We start from the raw sequence: 17,602 nt of genomic DNA on the forward strand, positions 1-17,602 counted from the left end.
TGTTTCCCTCTTCCTATGGCCCCATTTTTCACATCTTCATGTTGAACTTCTCCAACTCATTTTCCATTTACTAGGCTCATTAAACCTGTTTTCTATCACTAAACTCCCTTGAAGGTGATATCATACTCATTTTCTGTTACAGCACTACTGTTTCCTTTTTGAAACTCTCCTCCCTCGGCTTTGTCACTGCGTATTAGTTCATTTTCATTCCTTCACACTGAAACAAACACCACTCAGTGGTTACTTCTTGGGCACTTACTTCACGACGGGCAGTGTTCTAGTAGGTGGATATTTCACCTGGAGGACTACAACAGCATTCTAGTGATTCTCCCTCTGTAGAGCTTCTCCCCTCCCAAATTCTTGTAACCATGGCTCACCTATAACACAAATGGTTTGTGTCATGTCCGTGCAGTAAATCTCCAAATACTTCCTACTGCCTGAAATCCAGTCGCTTAGCATGGCATGTAAAGCCTTCATGTGGCAAATGTCTGAACACCAACTAAGACCATGACACAGTACTAAGGCCAGTGAGACTGACTTAGCAGTCTAATGAAAAGGAAACAGGTGCTTAAACGAAACACACACAGTGAGCTTTGGAAGCAGAGGGGTGCTCAGCTCAAAGAATACAAAGCAACATGTATACAGGCAAGCTATTACTTGTAAATAAAGCAAGCACAGTGGACTTGTCAACACTTCTGTAAAGTTTCCCTCAACTCTTCTAAGTTAATTTCAACAAACTATTGACCTCACAGAATGTAGTATACAATTTTATTATATAATATATTGTTTTACGTTATCATTTGTATCCCACTCTTAACCTATGGGCTTTTTGAAGGCCACGATAAATTCTTTTTCATTCAAAAGAAAATGAAAAAACCAAAGATGGATTAACGTTAGGTTAACTAATATTGACATTACTCTGGAATATAAATTTTAAAATATTTATGTAATACCATAAATAATAACATACTAGTTGCAACTGATGTTACTAGAACTGAAAGCAGGATTTCACGTTAATTTTTCTCTTAATTTCTTATTAGCTCTGACGGGTGTAATTTTTTTGGATCCTTACTATCTTAGCCGAGCCCAAATTTTTGTGGATGTATTGACAATGCATAATAATAAAAAACAAAAACAAAACAGAATACAGCTTTTATATTATTGAACTTTATGTACAAAATCATTTGATTTCAAATAAACATTTAATGTAAAAACAAACGTTCTTTTAAACTGAATTTTTTTTTTTTACATCTACTGTACCATTCAAATGCTTTATCATCTTACATGATTTCTTCAAAATCTCTTAACAAGGGTACATATAGAAAAGAATTTTTTTTTTTTATAAATAGAAACAAAGGGATTTTTTCAGCTTTTATTATAAGATGACATAAAAAGTTTACTCAACAGAAGTAATTTCATTACTATTTGGGGGAGGGAATCACCAACTTTTTGTGCAAACAATGCTAGCCTTCTTTTAAGCATTTAAGAGCATAACTGCTTAAGAAATGACATAAGCAATAATTCTACACCTACATCTCCCCTAAAATAATCTATTTTTTTTTCTTTTTACATATGTGCACAGCTTTATTAGCAAATTAAAGCCCGAGAAAAATGCTCGAAATCCACTATCCAGAGGCATAATCAGAGTTTACTGTAACTCAGCATTTGGAGAGCTTACCAATTAAGGAGTCTGTAATGAAAGCTGCAGTTTCCCTCTTTCCTATTTTTTTTTTTTAACACAAAAATCAATGACTAAGAACTTAATACTGGATGACAAATCACATCCACACTATTAGTTAAATAGCCTCACAGTTAAACACATCTCAAAGACCAATCAAATCAGTATTTACATTTTATAAATTTCTGAAGACACCATTAGAAAGCTTATATATCCCTTCATTAAACAAAATAGGGAACTGCATCTGATGGTGGTGGAATGAAATAAAAAAATTAAAAATACCTGTATTTACAGCAGCATTGATTCTTTATAAATAAAGAATATGAAAATGCATTTATCTTTAAGGGTAATAAAAAATTGAGGTGATGTTACTCAACCACAGTGCTTGGAGTTGGACCAAAAACTCTATTGGTGCTTGTTAATGTGCCAGTAGTGAAACCACTTTCTGTTGGAGAAAATCCAACTGCAAATATGTGCGTAAGACACATATAACACAGGGCAAAATTGCTCAAAACGATTCAAGTCAGCTTATCTGTATTGGATATTCTAATCGTGAAATACATTACGAAGACATCCTTGTGAAGAAAAAAAAAGTTATAGCATTTTCTGGTTCATTTTTATAAGAACATTTCCTCCCTCAAAAGTGGCATCTTAAAAACCTCAAACTCCTTCTTCCCTTGGTTTACAATCCTAATGAAGAGATATGGACAGCTGAATTTTCCATGTGATTACCTAATTGGGAAAGAAAAACAAGAAACAAAAAAAACCAGCAAAATGTTCAAGTTTAAAAAAATATACTGGGTGAGCAATGCACCAAAATTATCCACATAAAAACAAATGGATGGTCAGTAACCTTATAAGCCAACATGACATTTCACCATTGACAATGTGAAAAATTAACATGCTCCCAAACAGGCGTAAGATGAAGAAGTGCTATTTTTAAATTGTAAAATGAACTTACATCATGTAAAATATCTTATGTCATAATTTTTCATTCCAAATTGATAAATGATTTCAAAATCAAGGATCAAGGTTTGACTGCAAATAATAATGCAACATAATTTCACAAAAATCTTCAATTTCTAAAAAAGGGAATCACATTCCAATTTTCCCTCCCCAAGAAAATGTCTCACAATTACAAAGTAGAAAAACAGCCAGTCACAACTGCAAAAAAACATTGTAATTTAAATATATGAAATAATTTCTCGATTATCAAGTAAATATATTTCGTAAGACAATTGTTGAAGTTAAAAATACTTTCTTTGAAATATTGCTTTTCATGCTCAAACTTGAGAATGTTTTAATGACATCAATAAAACTGATATACATGTAATGCTGCATAATGAAGTGAAATAGAACCCTGATAAAAATATCCTTGTTGAAATCATTTACTTCATCTGACAGTGCCTGTTTGGAACTTATGATTAAAAACAAAAACAAGACTCTTTCCTAGAGGCTGAATTCCCTAGAATGAAATTTCAGTGTTTGTCCATAACATGGGGTTAGGCCTTTTCAGAGTTTTTGTTTTTTGCTCTGTTTTGAAACCCCTGAGACACCATCTGTTTCCAAAGCTTTCTCTTTTGAGTTAATTTCACTAAAGCCATTTGCTGTCCCATTTTGTTCTTCAGTGATTTCTTCATTTGCAGGGGAAGCAGATTCTCCTTTTTCTAATTTTTGTTGCATTTCACGGAGCTTGGTAACAGCTTTATCTATTGACATTATGCTAATAAGGTTAAAGTCATGCATGCTGACTAGATGAAGCATGAAGTTTCGACATAAATTCTTCTTAATTATTTTCTGTCCATAGTTTTCTACAAACAGCATACAGGCATGATTCATTTGATTGTCAGCAATAAACCTATTTAATAAAAACAACACAAAACATCAACAGAACATTAAGACTATATCCAAATGCAGTTAAGTGATGACTTAACAAGTAGTAGAACTATAGTGAATCTGAGATTCAATCACCTGAGTGAGCTTACAGTCTTAGAAATTTAAACATTTAATTTAACCAGAACTTAAATAGATGTCATTTCTGTTTTTCCTAACGAAATCAGGAACTCAGCAGTTAAAAGTATAAAACATTTTCTCTTGCCAGCACCACTTTTATTAACTATATAATACAATTCTCTCAGTTTCCTATATCAGAAGCAGTGTTTCCTCTACATTCAGTTCATGGTAAACCTCTGAAAAGATGAAGATGTCACAACAAATGTGGTACAGTGTGATTGTTTTGGTGGAAAGCAATGAATAAAATTTGAGAGAAGCAAATTAAAATTGAAGAAGGCTGCTCAGTTACCCACTGAAACTTGAGACTAACAGAGCCTGTAAAAGCCTGCCTGCAGATCTGATAAAATCCAAATAGTTTACCAAATACCTGCCAGTCTGTAATGCCAGTGTATCATGAACCCAGTGGTTGTTATGCTAACAGATTTCGATCAGGAATTAAAACAGAACTCAATTAAGTAATCTGACTAAAATTCTATCTTGAAACTGGCATATCAGGACAAAAGGAAAAACAGATTTCAGGCAAGCCTCCATATACATACTTTACTCATAACTGAGTTTTAGTGACTAGACCAGGGATCAGGCAAATATTTTCTGTAAAAGGCTAGATAGTAAATATTTTAGGCTTTGCAAGCCGTATATGATCTCTGTTGTCTTCCTCTTTTTAATTTTTTACAACCCACTAAAAATGTGAAGACTACTCTTAGCTCAAAGCAGTTTACAAAAAAAAAGGCTACAGGCCATGCACCCAGACATCTGGACTAGAAGTTATGTACCAACTCCTCTTCACTCCCCAAGAGTAAGAAAACAAAAGTGCCCTCTCCCACTTATTTCATTTAACTATAAATGAAAAAACCTTACATTGCTTGTGCTATACAAGAAAGCCTTATATGAGGATCTAATACTAATGAAGGTAGAGAAGAAAAATATATGTACTGACAGGTAAATAGTTCACATAGGGAAGGAAGCAGATCTGCAGGAAAAACAATGCTTCAGCCACAAAGGCACAAGAAATAAGGATCGTTCTACCTTGAGCTTTATGAAATGGTAATAAGAAATCAGAAAAGCTGCTTATATTTTATTCTGAATAATTAAGCAATTTTTAAAAATTGTGGCAATAAGTGTGATAAATAGTTTCCAGGAATTCCAGGTGTGTAGCACATGGCATATTATTTATGTATCCCCTAGCAATAAAAGGAATAAACATTGGATTTTTTTTTTTTTTTAAAAAGGACATTAAATAAAAACCTGCTGTTAGATGGAGCTAGCACCTTCCTTAAACATTCTTTGAGGATAACCATTTTTTCTTTATAATACTTGAATTAGGATATTGAGGACAAATTATATCTAAACAGAATTTTAAGTAAGATTCTAACAGATTTATAGAATGTGAAGCAACAAAAAGAACGTAAAGGAAGTGGAATATCTGAATTTAGAAATACCCTACCCATGCTTCATGACATGGAGATTCCAGAGTTTCATCACTTCTTTCTCTCCTTCATTAACATCAGAAAATTCCTCAATTTGCTTTAAAAAGAAAAAAGAGAGAAAGAAAAAATATCTGTTAGATACAGAATACGTATAATTGGTATTTCTAAGAAAAAATTGTGAGAATGTCAAAAATAGAATTTTTTGCAACTAAAAACACCACAACTTATTTATATAGCAAAGTGGCAATGTTTCTTAAAATCATCTATTTAGGTAGTAACTTTAAAAGGGAAATTCTATGTTATGACAATAGTTACCTTTAAATAAAATGAAAAAACACAATACAGAATCACAAGAAGAAAATCTGTATTTCCTTTAGTTGGTTACTGTCAAAATGACACAATTATAAAAATTGTAGATTCCTGAATTCCTTAATTTAGAAAAAGCTCCTTTACACTAAATCAAAATGTAATTCATATTAAACAATTATTAGTTTTCAAACAAAAATCATTTAATCATAAAATTCTAAAGTCATTGTCAGCGATAATGATGATGATAACAGCAACAACAACAATAATTACAGTAATAGTTTTTTCTCTTAGCCATTCAGGATCTTTTTCATCTTCACTATCTACTTCCATTTCTTGTGGACGGAGAGGTAAACAAGTATCACTATGGAAATACAGGCGATTGTGTCCACTACTGTATGTTCGTTGCTGTTCCACTTCTCCATCTTCAGATTCAAGAAATTCAGACATGCTTGCTTTTGTTCGTTTTGGCCTAATGAAAAGCAATGTTGATGTAATGTTAAGTAACACAGAGAAGGCTCACACCCCCCAAATAGAGTACATTCCATTCCCACAGGTTTCTACCTAGGTATGCACACACAAACTTCCACTGAGAGACACTTGAATCCCCCTATAACCACTAGAGCAGTAGCAACATCAACAACACAGGAAAAAGCTGTAAGGAGCAAGTGAGAAAACCTCTGTAGAAACAGGAGCCGAGGGAGGGTTACACAGCAGTATACCACCCCAGAGACTTAGCTAATACTGAAATAAGGATTCCCACCTAAATGTAGCTTTGTCTGGCTTCCCTTTATTCCTCCAACATCATCAATAGAAGTCAGAATAAATTTCTGTTGTATGACTTTTTTACCTACCTGCACACAAGAATGTGTGTGATAGGTGTTCTCTTTACTGGTCCATTGCGACTAAAAGCAAATCCAGGTTGGCGATGAATATCCTGAGGATTTCCTGCATAGGAGCCGTCATAACACTCGTTGATAGAAACGTCTATCCTAGCACCTTTTGGATGATACTGTAACAAAAATGGCAAGGTGTTTAGGAAAAGAAAATAATAATTATCCCAACTTAAATACCTATCCTTCCAACTTAATTAACTAAAAAGTACTTGTGGGCTCTTAATGTTTCAAAAACTAAAATACGCTAGGCATACCAGCATGGTGAACAGGAAGTCAGAAGACCTGGAGTCAAAAAGATCTGTGTTATAATCCTGGCTGTGCCATTTACTGGCTTGGTAACTTCGTACAAATGATTTCTTGACTGAGCAAGGATAAGGAAATTACCACTTAATTCAGAGCTGGTGTGAGGATTATGTGAGTCATTATAGGTGTACTGTGCAAATACACATAAACTCCGAATCATTCATTCACTGTTAATTCATGCATAAGCAATCCATCAGTGTAGAGATTTTGGTATTTTGCACAAAGTTCAATTTCTGAAAGTCAAATTGTATTATAATGTATAATATATTATGAGTAAGAAAAGATGAAAGTCACTCACCACATAGTTGAAGATAAACCTGCTATGGCAGAGTTTAAGATGTTTGAGCAAGCTGTAGAGTTTGCGGCAGTTCAGAGTGCACCAAGGGCAATGCAGGTCATCTCTTGCTTCAGTTTGCTGTCTTGTATTGTTGTTATAAAGGAACTTTAAAAATAACAGAAGACAAAAAGAAGAACAGCAAATCTCCACTTACATATCTCAAGTTATTTTGTTTCAATATTACCTTTAAAAATAGTTAAAACAATTTAAAAGGAAAATCAAGTCAGAGGCATTCTTTTTATTTAAATATGCCAAAATATTTCAGATATAATATGCAAAACAAAGGTATCTCGTGATTACTTAAAAAAGAAGGGTCAGCTATGTTTACCTGGTAAAATATTCTTAATTTTTGTCGGTTTTCATTTGAAGTATCTTTTTCTTTTCTTGTTTGCAGCTCTGTAGTCAACGATTCTTTAACAGCTGAAAACATATACTTTTATATTTAATGAAAATAGTTGCTTCTTAAAAGTGAAGTAATACATCTTGTGAAAATAATTAAACAATAAAGGTTTCACAAAATTCTTCTTGTGGTATTTAATACAATGTTTGTTCTCACCCTCAACTGATGTTCAGGGGAACAATCCCCTTAATCAGCAACCCTAATCAGATAGTAAGGTCTTTATTGGCAGGAGCCATTTTTTTTTTCCTTTAAAAACCACCTATAATGTCCTAAAACATTCTAAAAGTAACCCCAAGTAATTATTATATGTAGTCACTGTAATGCTTTCAGCACTTTGAGGTCAGAGTATGGTTTTGATTGGACTTTGTATTCCCAGTGCACAGCAGTGAGCAGATATCCACTAAGTGTTGGTTTAACAGAAATTAAAGTGATTGCACTAAGATCATTCCAAATCCAAAAGATAATTTGTTAATAATTCCAGTGTATTACTTTACTGACTTAAAAATAAAGATTTTTATTTCCTCTGACATAAGTAATCATTTCATATGTACAATTTTGTATAAAACTCTTCTTCTCAGTTTCTTTGAAACTCTTTTATCTACTTGGCCACAGAATTCTTTGAGAAGTGCCCAGACCACAATTTACTTGGGAAATCTTTCCTCTGACATGGGTCATTTCTTTTATCTCTTGAATCTGACTTACAGTGACCTGCACACAATTAATGGACATGAGTGGTATATATCAAAGACAGCTGTCTTAAGCCTTCTGCCTTCTTAAACAGTCTTAGATAAAAACATACGGATGCTCTCAGGTCAAGGACAGTGTTCTTATCAGGCAGATAAACAAAATGAAAGAATACTGCAACCTGGGCCTTAGCAGAGCTAACTGCTACAATTTGTAAATGTTTTTCCTCTTAAAAATTTACCACAAAATTTAACCTGGTAAAATTCAGGTTATGATGATCCTTTTCCAGCCCTAAAATTGTACAAACACTCTGAAATAATGAAGTCACTTCCATAACATAAACAAATTTTTATATGAATTTTTAAAAACATACAGTTCCAAAGCCCTTTAAAGCTGCAATTCCAACATCTAAAAAGCTCTGAAAAACAATCATTTTCTCATGAGTTTATTTATTTAATTTATTTAATGGAGACAAATTTATTTAATGGAAAAACCCTGAACTGACATAAGGCTATCTATAAACCTCATTTGGAGGTGTTATAATAGTATACGGCATACACCATACCACACTTATAAAATTAAAGAAACCAAAAAAACCCCCAAATTCCCACATACATCTGGCACAAAGGTTATGCATAAAGGACTAATAATAGGAGAACCCTAATTTACTTCACAATATACCTAATAAGTCAAATAATATTTCCCAAAGATTACTGGAGCAAAACAAAAACTAATTAATCTAAAGCCTAAGTCCTAACTCTGTAAAGCATTATTTTGACAGCAAAGTTTTCATACCAATAGTTTGAGTAGGTTTAACTGAACCAGGCTTGTTTTCTTGATGGAGACTCTCTGAATTTCTAGTGGCAAGAGGTTTGGCGATAGGAGCTGTAGATTTATCATTGGTCTCTCCTGTCCAACGAAGAGTGAACTGCAACGTAGGTCCCTGAGAAAATGTTTCAAATGGAGGCAGTCTCTTAAAAAGAAAAAACATGAAAACAGTGAAGATTCCAAATAATGAACTGAAAGAAATTGTAGGAGTAAAAAGAAAATATTTATTATGACATGTTAATGTGAATTTGACTTAAGAGATTTTTCCTTAAAAACCCCAAATGCCTACATGGATGGCCAGGCAAATAAAATAATGTACAGTGCAGTAGAGCCTGTAGTACTGGAGGGCTCAGATTGTCTACAAGAGTGACTACTTATTGGCAATTGCTGAATTGTTGCCCCATACAAACAATAGCCCAACACAGCCAGATTTTCAGATCTTTTTCCAAGTTTCCAAGAGAAATATTTCAATTTTTATTTGTTGGTAATTTAAAAATTAAAACAAAAAACTAAAAACTATGATACCCAAAGCCTGCTGGTCTGCAACCTCTCTTAGATGACCAATTACTTTTTTTGTGTAAACTGAATGATTATTAAAACAATTAGTAATTTTCCTTGACTTCTCTCAGCTTCACTGACTGCCCTTACTTCTCTTCTTCGGATTTTAGGACACTGAACTATCTTGGCTTTCCTCCTCCACCTCTAGTCACTTATAAAACCACTCTTCTCTTGGCCTCCTTAATTCCTAGCTAACATTTAGCCATATGCCTGAGTCTTTCACCCATCCTCAAGGATTTACCCATTAGACAGATGATCCCAAACTGGTTCTCCATTCTTTATACTTGAGCTCTAAACACTGCCACTTGGATATCAAGGTCACCCTGAACTAAAATATGTTTTTAGACGTGAACGCATTATCTTTTCTTTCCTTCTCAGGCACAATTATTTTTGTTCCAAGCATTATCAGTCTACTAGTGACCCTAAACTAAAAATTTCAGAATTACACTTGACCCCTATTCTTGCTTCTGCTTTTCTTACATAATCATCAAGTATAGATCTTTACTATCTTATTAGTACAGTATCTTAGCTGCTCTCCCAGCTTCTAATTTTTACTTCCCAATCCATATCCAAATAATCTTCTGAAAGACTGCTTTCATGCTATTCCCTTTTGCAGAAACCTTCAATGGGCTCCTATTTATTTTTACTGCCACACAAGTCTAATCTCCTTCTACATCTTTATTACAAATAATCCTCTTAAAACTATAATTTTAGATGGAATGAAGTGAAAGTGTAATCATATAAACCAATTTTGACACAGTGAGTCCATATCTAGGAATTTATCTTATAAAAATACTTGCAATGCAAAAAGATACATGTATGGGTTGGCCAAAAAGTTCGTTTGGGTTTTCCATTAAGATCTTACAGAGAAACCTGAACGAACTTTTTGGTCGACCCAATACAAGTATACTCACTAGAACATTTTTGAAAATGTAAAAAAAATTAAAATAATCAAATTATCCATTGACGTGACACTGGTTTAGTAAATTATGGGACATTATTTAAAAGAATAACACAGAGCTGTTAAAAAGAAGCAAATCTATATGACCTGACTTAAAAGGATACCCATTTCATATTGCCTCAATTTCTTGGGAAAACCCAACAACTCATATAATAATCCTTATTTTCCCATGGATACACGTAACAAACTTGAAAAAAGAAATTTAAAACAGAAAGATAATAAATACCTGCAGAAAATTCAACCACTGTAGATACGTATAAAGAAATAAAAATTATTTAAAATCCCATCACCTAGAGGTAACCACTATTATGATTAATTTTATAAAAGGTGGATGTATTATTATATAAAAATTAAATATCATGGGGATCTTCTTGTCAAAGTATTGTTCTTTCAATGGCTATCTTTTTAGAGTTAAGGTGTTTCCAATTTTTCACTATTTAAAATTTTCAGGCAAGACTTGTAATCTACATCTTTTCAGTTAAACAGTTACTACCTTGTGACAAAACTGTAGAATGAAAATTAACTGTTACATAAAACTTAATAATTATATACACAATTAAAATTATTATTCGTATCGCCAGTCTGCCCTCCAATAAGGTTATACCAACTTATTCTTACATTAAAGCATTATTTGAGAGCATGTGTCCTCACGTCTCCAACTAGAAACTGTCAACCCTTTTTAACTGTTGTCAAACTAGTAGTCAAAAGTAGTATCTCTGATTTTGTTTGCATCTTTGAATACTAGTAAGGCTGAATATCTTTTTAAAAGCTTACTGGTCATCTATATTTGTTGCTTTAAGAACTGTCAGACTGTTCTTTACCCTTTTTTTCTAATTAGATTGCTTATGTTTTTATTAACTGCATATTCATATTAGCCTTTTGTTATGTTACAAATATTAGCCCCAGTCCATCATTTGCTTTTAACTTTAGATTTGTGCAGTATATGATTCACTTTAGTCATTTTTATTTTATGCTTTCTAGCTTTTGTAGCATACCTAGAAGGGCTTTTCCTCATAGCAAGATTAATATTCACCTATATTTTTTTCTGAAGTTATATAGTGTTAATTTTCACATTTACATTTATGAGCCTTCTGGAATTTATTAGGTCTAAGTTTATTTCCAGAAGACTAGAGACCAATTCTGTCACATGGATAATGAACAGTTTATCTTTCCCACACAGATCTAACACCAATTTTATCATAGATTAAATTCAAAATATACAGGAAACTATTTCAAGACTACGCTTCAGTGATGTGCTTATCTATTGCTAAGATTTTACTATAAATTTAAGTTCTTTTAACTTTATACTATGTTCTATTATCTGGTAAGTAAAGGTTCTCAGAAAACTTTTCCATAATTTCCCTTAGTATTATTACATATTGTTCTAGGTTAACTTGAGACTAATTTTTTAAGGCTTAAAAAAAAATCAGGATTTTGCTTGTGCTGGTACACTGATCTAATATATTTAGAAATAAATGACATTAGTATTCTGCTGAGTCTGCCTATCCAAGAAATGTATGTATGCCTATTTATTTTTTTAAGTCTCTTAGAATTCTAAGTTATTTTAAGCCTGCTTCATCTAAGATTTGAAGATTTCTTGATAAATTTATTAGTCATATGTTACCTGCTGTTACTATGAATGGAATTTAAAATATCAGTTAACATTTATTGAGCACTTATTTTATGCCAGGCACGGTGCTAAGCATCTTTAATCATTTCATTTAACCCATCAATTCTGTGCCTCGTTTCACAAATGAGAAAACCGAGACACACAGGGGATTAAGTAATTTGCCAGACGCCACATAGCTAGGAGTGGAGATTTGAAGCTGGCAGTCTGGTTCCAAGGATGATGCCTTCCATTAAATACTCTGACTAGATAATTCTGACTTGTGTTTTTCAAAGTATAAAAAAAAGGACTCTTCCTTCCAACATGAATTCCTTCCAATGTGAATTTGCATTTGGGGAAGAAAACATCAATCAAAAATGGGAGTTCATAACTATAACGTGCTCAGTCTTCTAAGTAGTCCATACCTTCCCATCAAGAATAGTCTCCCATGTTGCTCTTTTCTTGCTTATTGGACATTCTTCCATTTCCTGCATGGCTACTTCATATTCCCCATCTAAAAGCTGTAAGCGCCTGTTAGACAAACACATACACTTTAAAGTAACCTGAGTATTATTGTAAGTACACAAATTCTACATCTTTAGATTTATACTAAAAAGCATTTATTAAATTTATAAACTAGCTTACATACCCAACAAGACTTAAAAATATACCTACACTCCATTCCTGACAAAAGAAATTTTAATGATTTGTACTGATAATTATTACTAGAGAATTATTTCATTACTGTAGCTACCCAGATGTAACTTTAAACACTTAAAGTATAATATGCCTAAGGTCTTAAAACTTGCTAAGTTTTAAACGTTAAGTATAAAGCATGTGTGCAGGCTTTATACTTTTAAAAACAAGGTAACAACGGTGTTACAATACTTGCCTTAGGGAACCGCTAAGAATTATGTCTCTGTTATCTTTAACTACTGTAAGTACTTGAACTAGAATTCTTGACTTTTATACTTGAACAGTAAACTAATTAACTGTAAGATCCTGGGGGGCACCTGGCACATATAGGTGCTCAATAAACATTTCATAGGTGAATGAATAAATGGAATACTGGTTGAATCAAAGAATCGATTAAATTCTACCCATACTCACAGTATAGTTTTAATGTGTGTGTACATATCTGTGTGTGTATACATAGTTTATGTTATTTTTTCCATACAATTAAACACTACTAACCTAAATACCATTCTTCAACCATACTCAATAATTAATTGTATATCAAGAATCTGGCATCTATTCATCAGTCTTAGAGAAATTCTGTTAGGTGGTATTAGCTGACATTTATTGAGTGCTTACTATGTGCCAGGCACTATTTTAGACTTTACAGAGTTCATTTAATCTTCCCAACACCTCTATAAAGTAGATGCTATTACTCCATTGTGCAGAAGAAACTGAGGCACAGAGAGGGTTAAATAACTTGCCTTAAGATGACACAGTGAGTAGCCAGAGCTAGCAACAGAATCTAGGTAATCTGTCTCCAAAGTCTGACTCTTAACACCGAATGATTTTGAGCCTTAAGAATTTTTGTCTTTATGCTGTGCTACTGTATTTATTCTACTTCATAATATATCAACAAGGCTGTTCAACTTAATATTTTTAGAATATTAATTCTAAAAATAATTTTATTTTATTTACTAATTTGAATAGGGAATACATTAGTATATACTTCTAAAATGGAAAGGACTTTTTTCCTCCTGCATGTTTACATGACTACATAATATTCTATTTTATGGCTGAAACACGTGATAGCTACAATCCAATGTGCTCCTACCTGTAGTGTATGAAGAGGCCCTTTTTCCCCACAGCCTCATCAACAGTGCTTTATCAAGTTTTTTGATATCTGTCAAACTGGTAAGTGAAAAAATGACATCTCAGTGTACTTCTATATTCAGATGTTTTACCTTTTAGTTGTTTAAAAACCATATATATTTTCTTTTCTTGTAAACAGTTTCATGATATCCCTTCCTCATTCTTCTATTGGCCTGTGGTTTTCTTTTTACTTAGTATAATCTTTTTATATTAAAGGAATGAGGCATCTATCTATACATTATGAGTTGAAATTAATTTTCTCCTGACTTGTCAGCTTTATTTTGACTTGGCTTATGATGGCGTTTTTGTTTTCAGAAGAAGTTTTCTTATTTCACTCCATATTTCATACTCTTTCAATATGGCTTTTGAATTTTGGTCATTCTTTAAGGAGACTTTAGCTTCTCAGAGATTATAAAAAGAATTTTTATAACATCTAACTCCTCAGATCTTGGTTGGCAAATACTTCTCCTCTACTGAAAGGAACTATGACCCTTTGAAGAAATAGCCAATTCCAGAGCAGAGGTAGGAAAAGGAGAATGTAAAGCCTGGACTATCTAGAATATTCCACAAAACAAGGAAATAAATAAATAAAAACAAGTCAAACGGACTTAGGAGCCTGCTTGGAAGGGCTCCTCCTGACAAAATTTGGGACAATTTGAGCATTAAAATAGCAACATCAATAGATTAAAACAGACTGAATAAAACTGGAATTTGTTAATCCATACTGATTAAAAAAAAAAGGTTGAGAGAAGGAACGCTCTTCTTCACAGAAAAATGCCAACAGACCAAACATGGAAGAACTGATAGAAAGTTACCATGTGGCCACAGCCACAGAATAATTTACTCAAGTAAGAATCATCAATGGATGCTAAACTATTGCGTTAAAAAAAAAAGACTTGGGAGCAAAAGGACATTTATCCAGTTTCATGTATTAATTATTACAGAGGTTGCATATTAATTAATTAAAGTGAAAAGGGACCATTAAAATGGAGAAATATGGTAAATACCACTTTAGCCAAGTGATCAAACCTAATATCAGCTGTGTCTGTGACGTGCACAAAGAACACATCACCAATTAGTGTTCCTGCCCAAAATGTTTAACCCGAATCTAAACATAAAGAAACAATCACAAAAGTCCAAATTGAAAGACATTCTGCAAAACTACAGGCCTGTATTTAAAGTGTTGTTATAAAAGGCAAAAAAAAAAAAAAAAAAAAAAGGCTGGAAAACTGTTCCAAATTGAAGGAGACTGAATAGATATGGCAACTGACAGATCGCAATCCTTGACTGGGGTGAGTGGGGAACAGAAAAGGACATTATCGAGGAAACTGGGGAGAGAGTATTCTATTTTTTGTATCATGTTAAATTTCCTGAATATGATAGGCGTACTGTGGTTATGGAGGGAAATGTCCTTGCTCTTAGGAGATATACGCTGAATGAAGTGTTTATGAATAAGGAATGAAATCCAGTGTCATGATCTAACCCTCAAATGGTTTGTCACAAAAATACACTCACAAATAAAGCAAATGTGGTAAAATGTTAACAACTGATGAATCTAGGTGAAGGGTACATGGGTATTAATTACTACCTGTATTGTTCTTTCAACTTTTTTATAGGTTTGGAAATTTTCAAAAGAAGTTGGGAGAAAATTCTCCCATGATTTCCTCTTGGTACTTTTTAAAAAAAGCAGTTTTTTTTGTTTTAACGTACAAGGAATATGTTAATATAAGGTAGAAAGAATTCTTAAAAGAATATAATGTACCCCTCCCCTCATGCTGCCTAAAATATATAGAACATTTACCAACACTGATGAAGCCCAGTGTGCAACAACAGCCTAACTGCTTCTCCCACAGACACAACCCCTATCTCCTAGCATATATGTTTCTGTTGTTCTCCATTAAAATTTTTGATCCACATTCAAATTTCTGACTTAAAAAAAAAACACTATATTGGTTTCTGCCGGTAACATTAAGCGACATTAAGTGATATATTCTAAGACAATATGGTAGCAAAATCCATGGCATTATTCCTAATCACCTTTGCTTTCCCATTAAAAGCCCTATAACCTTTCTTTACCCTAGTGGCTAATAAGTGGATTACATTAAAGCAACAATTTACTTTTTAAAGAGCAGGAGAAACACACTAATTGCTTTTCTTGGCTCTTTCTCCTATACCTAACTGAACTGTGTTAACTACCAGTGAGCAGCCTAGGACAAGAAATCATGATGTATTATAGGTTTCATCCTCCAACCCTATCAAAAAAGAATGCTGTATTTGCTTCCCAGAGGTTCTTTTACTGGCACTAAGATGCTTCATTCCCAAACAAAAACTGCAGATGATTATAAATCCAAGTGTTCCTTGCTACCTTGTGCCAAACGCACACAGAGCCACACAATGATGATTACACACACTTTTCTTCCTTAACTCTAGTAAATACATAATCTCAAGATTTGCACGGGGCCCACTTCATTCAGGTCTCTGCTCAAATATGACCTTTTCTCAGAGGCTTTCTCTACAAAAACCACCATTTATTCTCTTTATTCTTCTTCACAGCATTCCCACTAAGTGACATCAGTTGATACAATTTTGGGGGGTGGTGTCTGTTTCCTCCACTAGAAGTTAAGCTCCATGAGGGCAGGGGTTTTGTTGCCTTCTCACCGCCTAAAACAATGTCTGACAAAGAGGAGACACTCAGAAAATACTAGCTGAATAAACAATCTTAACTGAGCCGTTCAAATAGTTCCTCATATGTGTTTATTGCTTTCTACGTGATAAAGAGAAAAGTTCAGTATTTGCAAATTTCTTTTTCCATCCATAAGAATAAAGAGAAACAAAGGCAAAGAAACAGTATCACCACTATATTCTGCTTCAAAATAAAAACATTTCTAAAACATGGGAGCCTTGCTTGTCCATCAACATTACCTGTTTTTATCAAATACTGTCATTTGTGCAACAAATGTTTTTTCCCCATCTTCACGATTTCGTTTTCTTCTAGCTGGAAGTTCTTCATTGACATCTGAATTTGACAAACATTTCTCATGAATCAAATATTCAAGCAAAAACATACTTATGATATATAGTCCCTTCATATAACATACTACATTTATCCCAAATGAGGTACAAATAAACTTAAGTTACAATATAATAGTATCTAAACACTCTTCAACTTTATGTCTCAACCTTATGTGTATGTCCTTACTTTTTGATATTCATTGACATTATTAATCCCACAATTTTGCAAATATTATTTTCTGTTCAGAATGATCTTTATTGCTAGGCAAGGAGAAAAAAGCCCTCCTCATTCATGGTTACTTTCCAGGAACTTCAAAACTCAATGATTATTTCTTCCTAGGTGCTTCTCCCCTGAACTTCACAAATACCTCTATTATACCACATATCATTTAGCTGCAATTATATTTTATGTTTATCTCCATACTCTAGGTTATGAGCCTTTGGAAGATGGGACTGGATTTCTTAATCATCTTTGTGTCCCCAGCATCTATATGTTGTTTGAATGATCACCTCAAAGGTGGATTCAGAACTGTTGGGAGGATACAAGGATAGATGTATGGTAAGTATAATAAAATGTTAACTGTAGACTCTAAGTGGTGGGTAGATAGGTGTTCACTACCAAATTCTTTTGTCTGTTCTGTATGTATGAAATTTTTCACAATAAAATGTTGAGGGGGGAGTGAATTCATTGTTTGCTGAGAGACTAATTTAAATACCAGTCTTTTCCATCCAGTATTTATTTATTTATATATATATATATATATAT

The 17,602-nt window shown here is 33.2% G+C and overlaps 1 protein-coding gene across 2 annotated transcripts in view; it reads right to left on the reverse strand.

Moving 5' to 3' along the window:
* Positions 1-1,145: 1,145 nt before the first annotated feature.
* The window catches only part of SUZ12 (SUZ12 polycomb repressive complex 2 subunit), a 40,704-nt gene continuing 24,247 nt past the window's right edge, over positions 1,146-17,602 (reverse strand). For both annotated transcript variants that reach the window (XM_024736840.1, XM_024736830.1), the window contains 9 exons: positions 16,747-16,840; positions 12,423-12,528; positions 8,840-9,017; positions 7,289-7,380; positions 6,922-7,065; positions 6,279-6,436; positions 5,698-5,896; positions 5,136-5,215; positions 1,146-3,536 (listed from right to left, as the gene is read on the reverse strand). In XM_024736840.1, coding sequence (XP_024592608.1) covers positions 3,191-3,536; positions 5,136-5,215; positions 5,698-5,896; positions 6,279-6,436; positions 6,922-7,065; positions 7,289-7,380; positions 8,840-9,017; positions 12,423-12,528; positions 16,747-16,840 — 1,397 coding nt within the window. In that variant the 3' untranslated portion in view covers positions 1,146-3,190. The remainder of the gene's footprint in view (positions 3,537-5,135; positions 5,216-5,697; positions 5,897-6,278; positions 6,437-6,921; positions 7,066-7,288; positions 7,381-8,839; positions 9,018-12,422; positions 12,529-16,746; positions 16,841-17,602) is intronic.

Source organism: Neophocaena asiaeorientalis, unplaced genomic scaffold, assembly GCF_003031525.2.
Source record: "Neophocaena asiaeorientalis asiaeorientalis breed wild unplaced genomic scaffold, Neophocaena_asiaeorientalis_V1.1 scaffold129, whole genome shotgun sequence".
Lineage (NCBI taxonomy): Eukaryota > Metazoa > Chordata > Mammalia > Artiodactyla > Phocoenidae > Neophocaena > Neophocaena asiaeorientalis.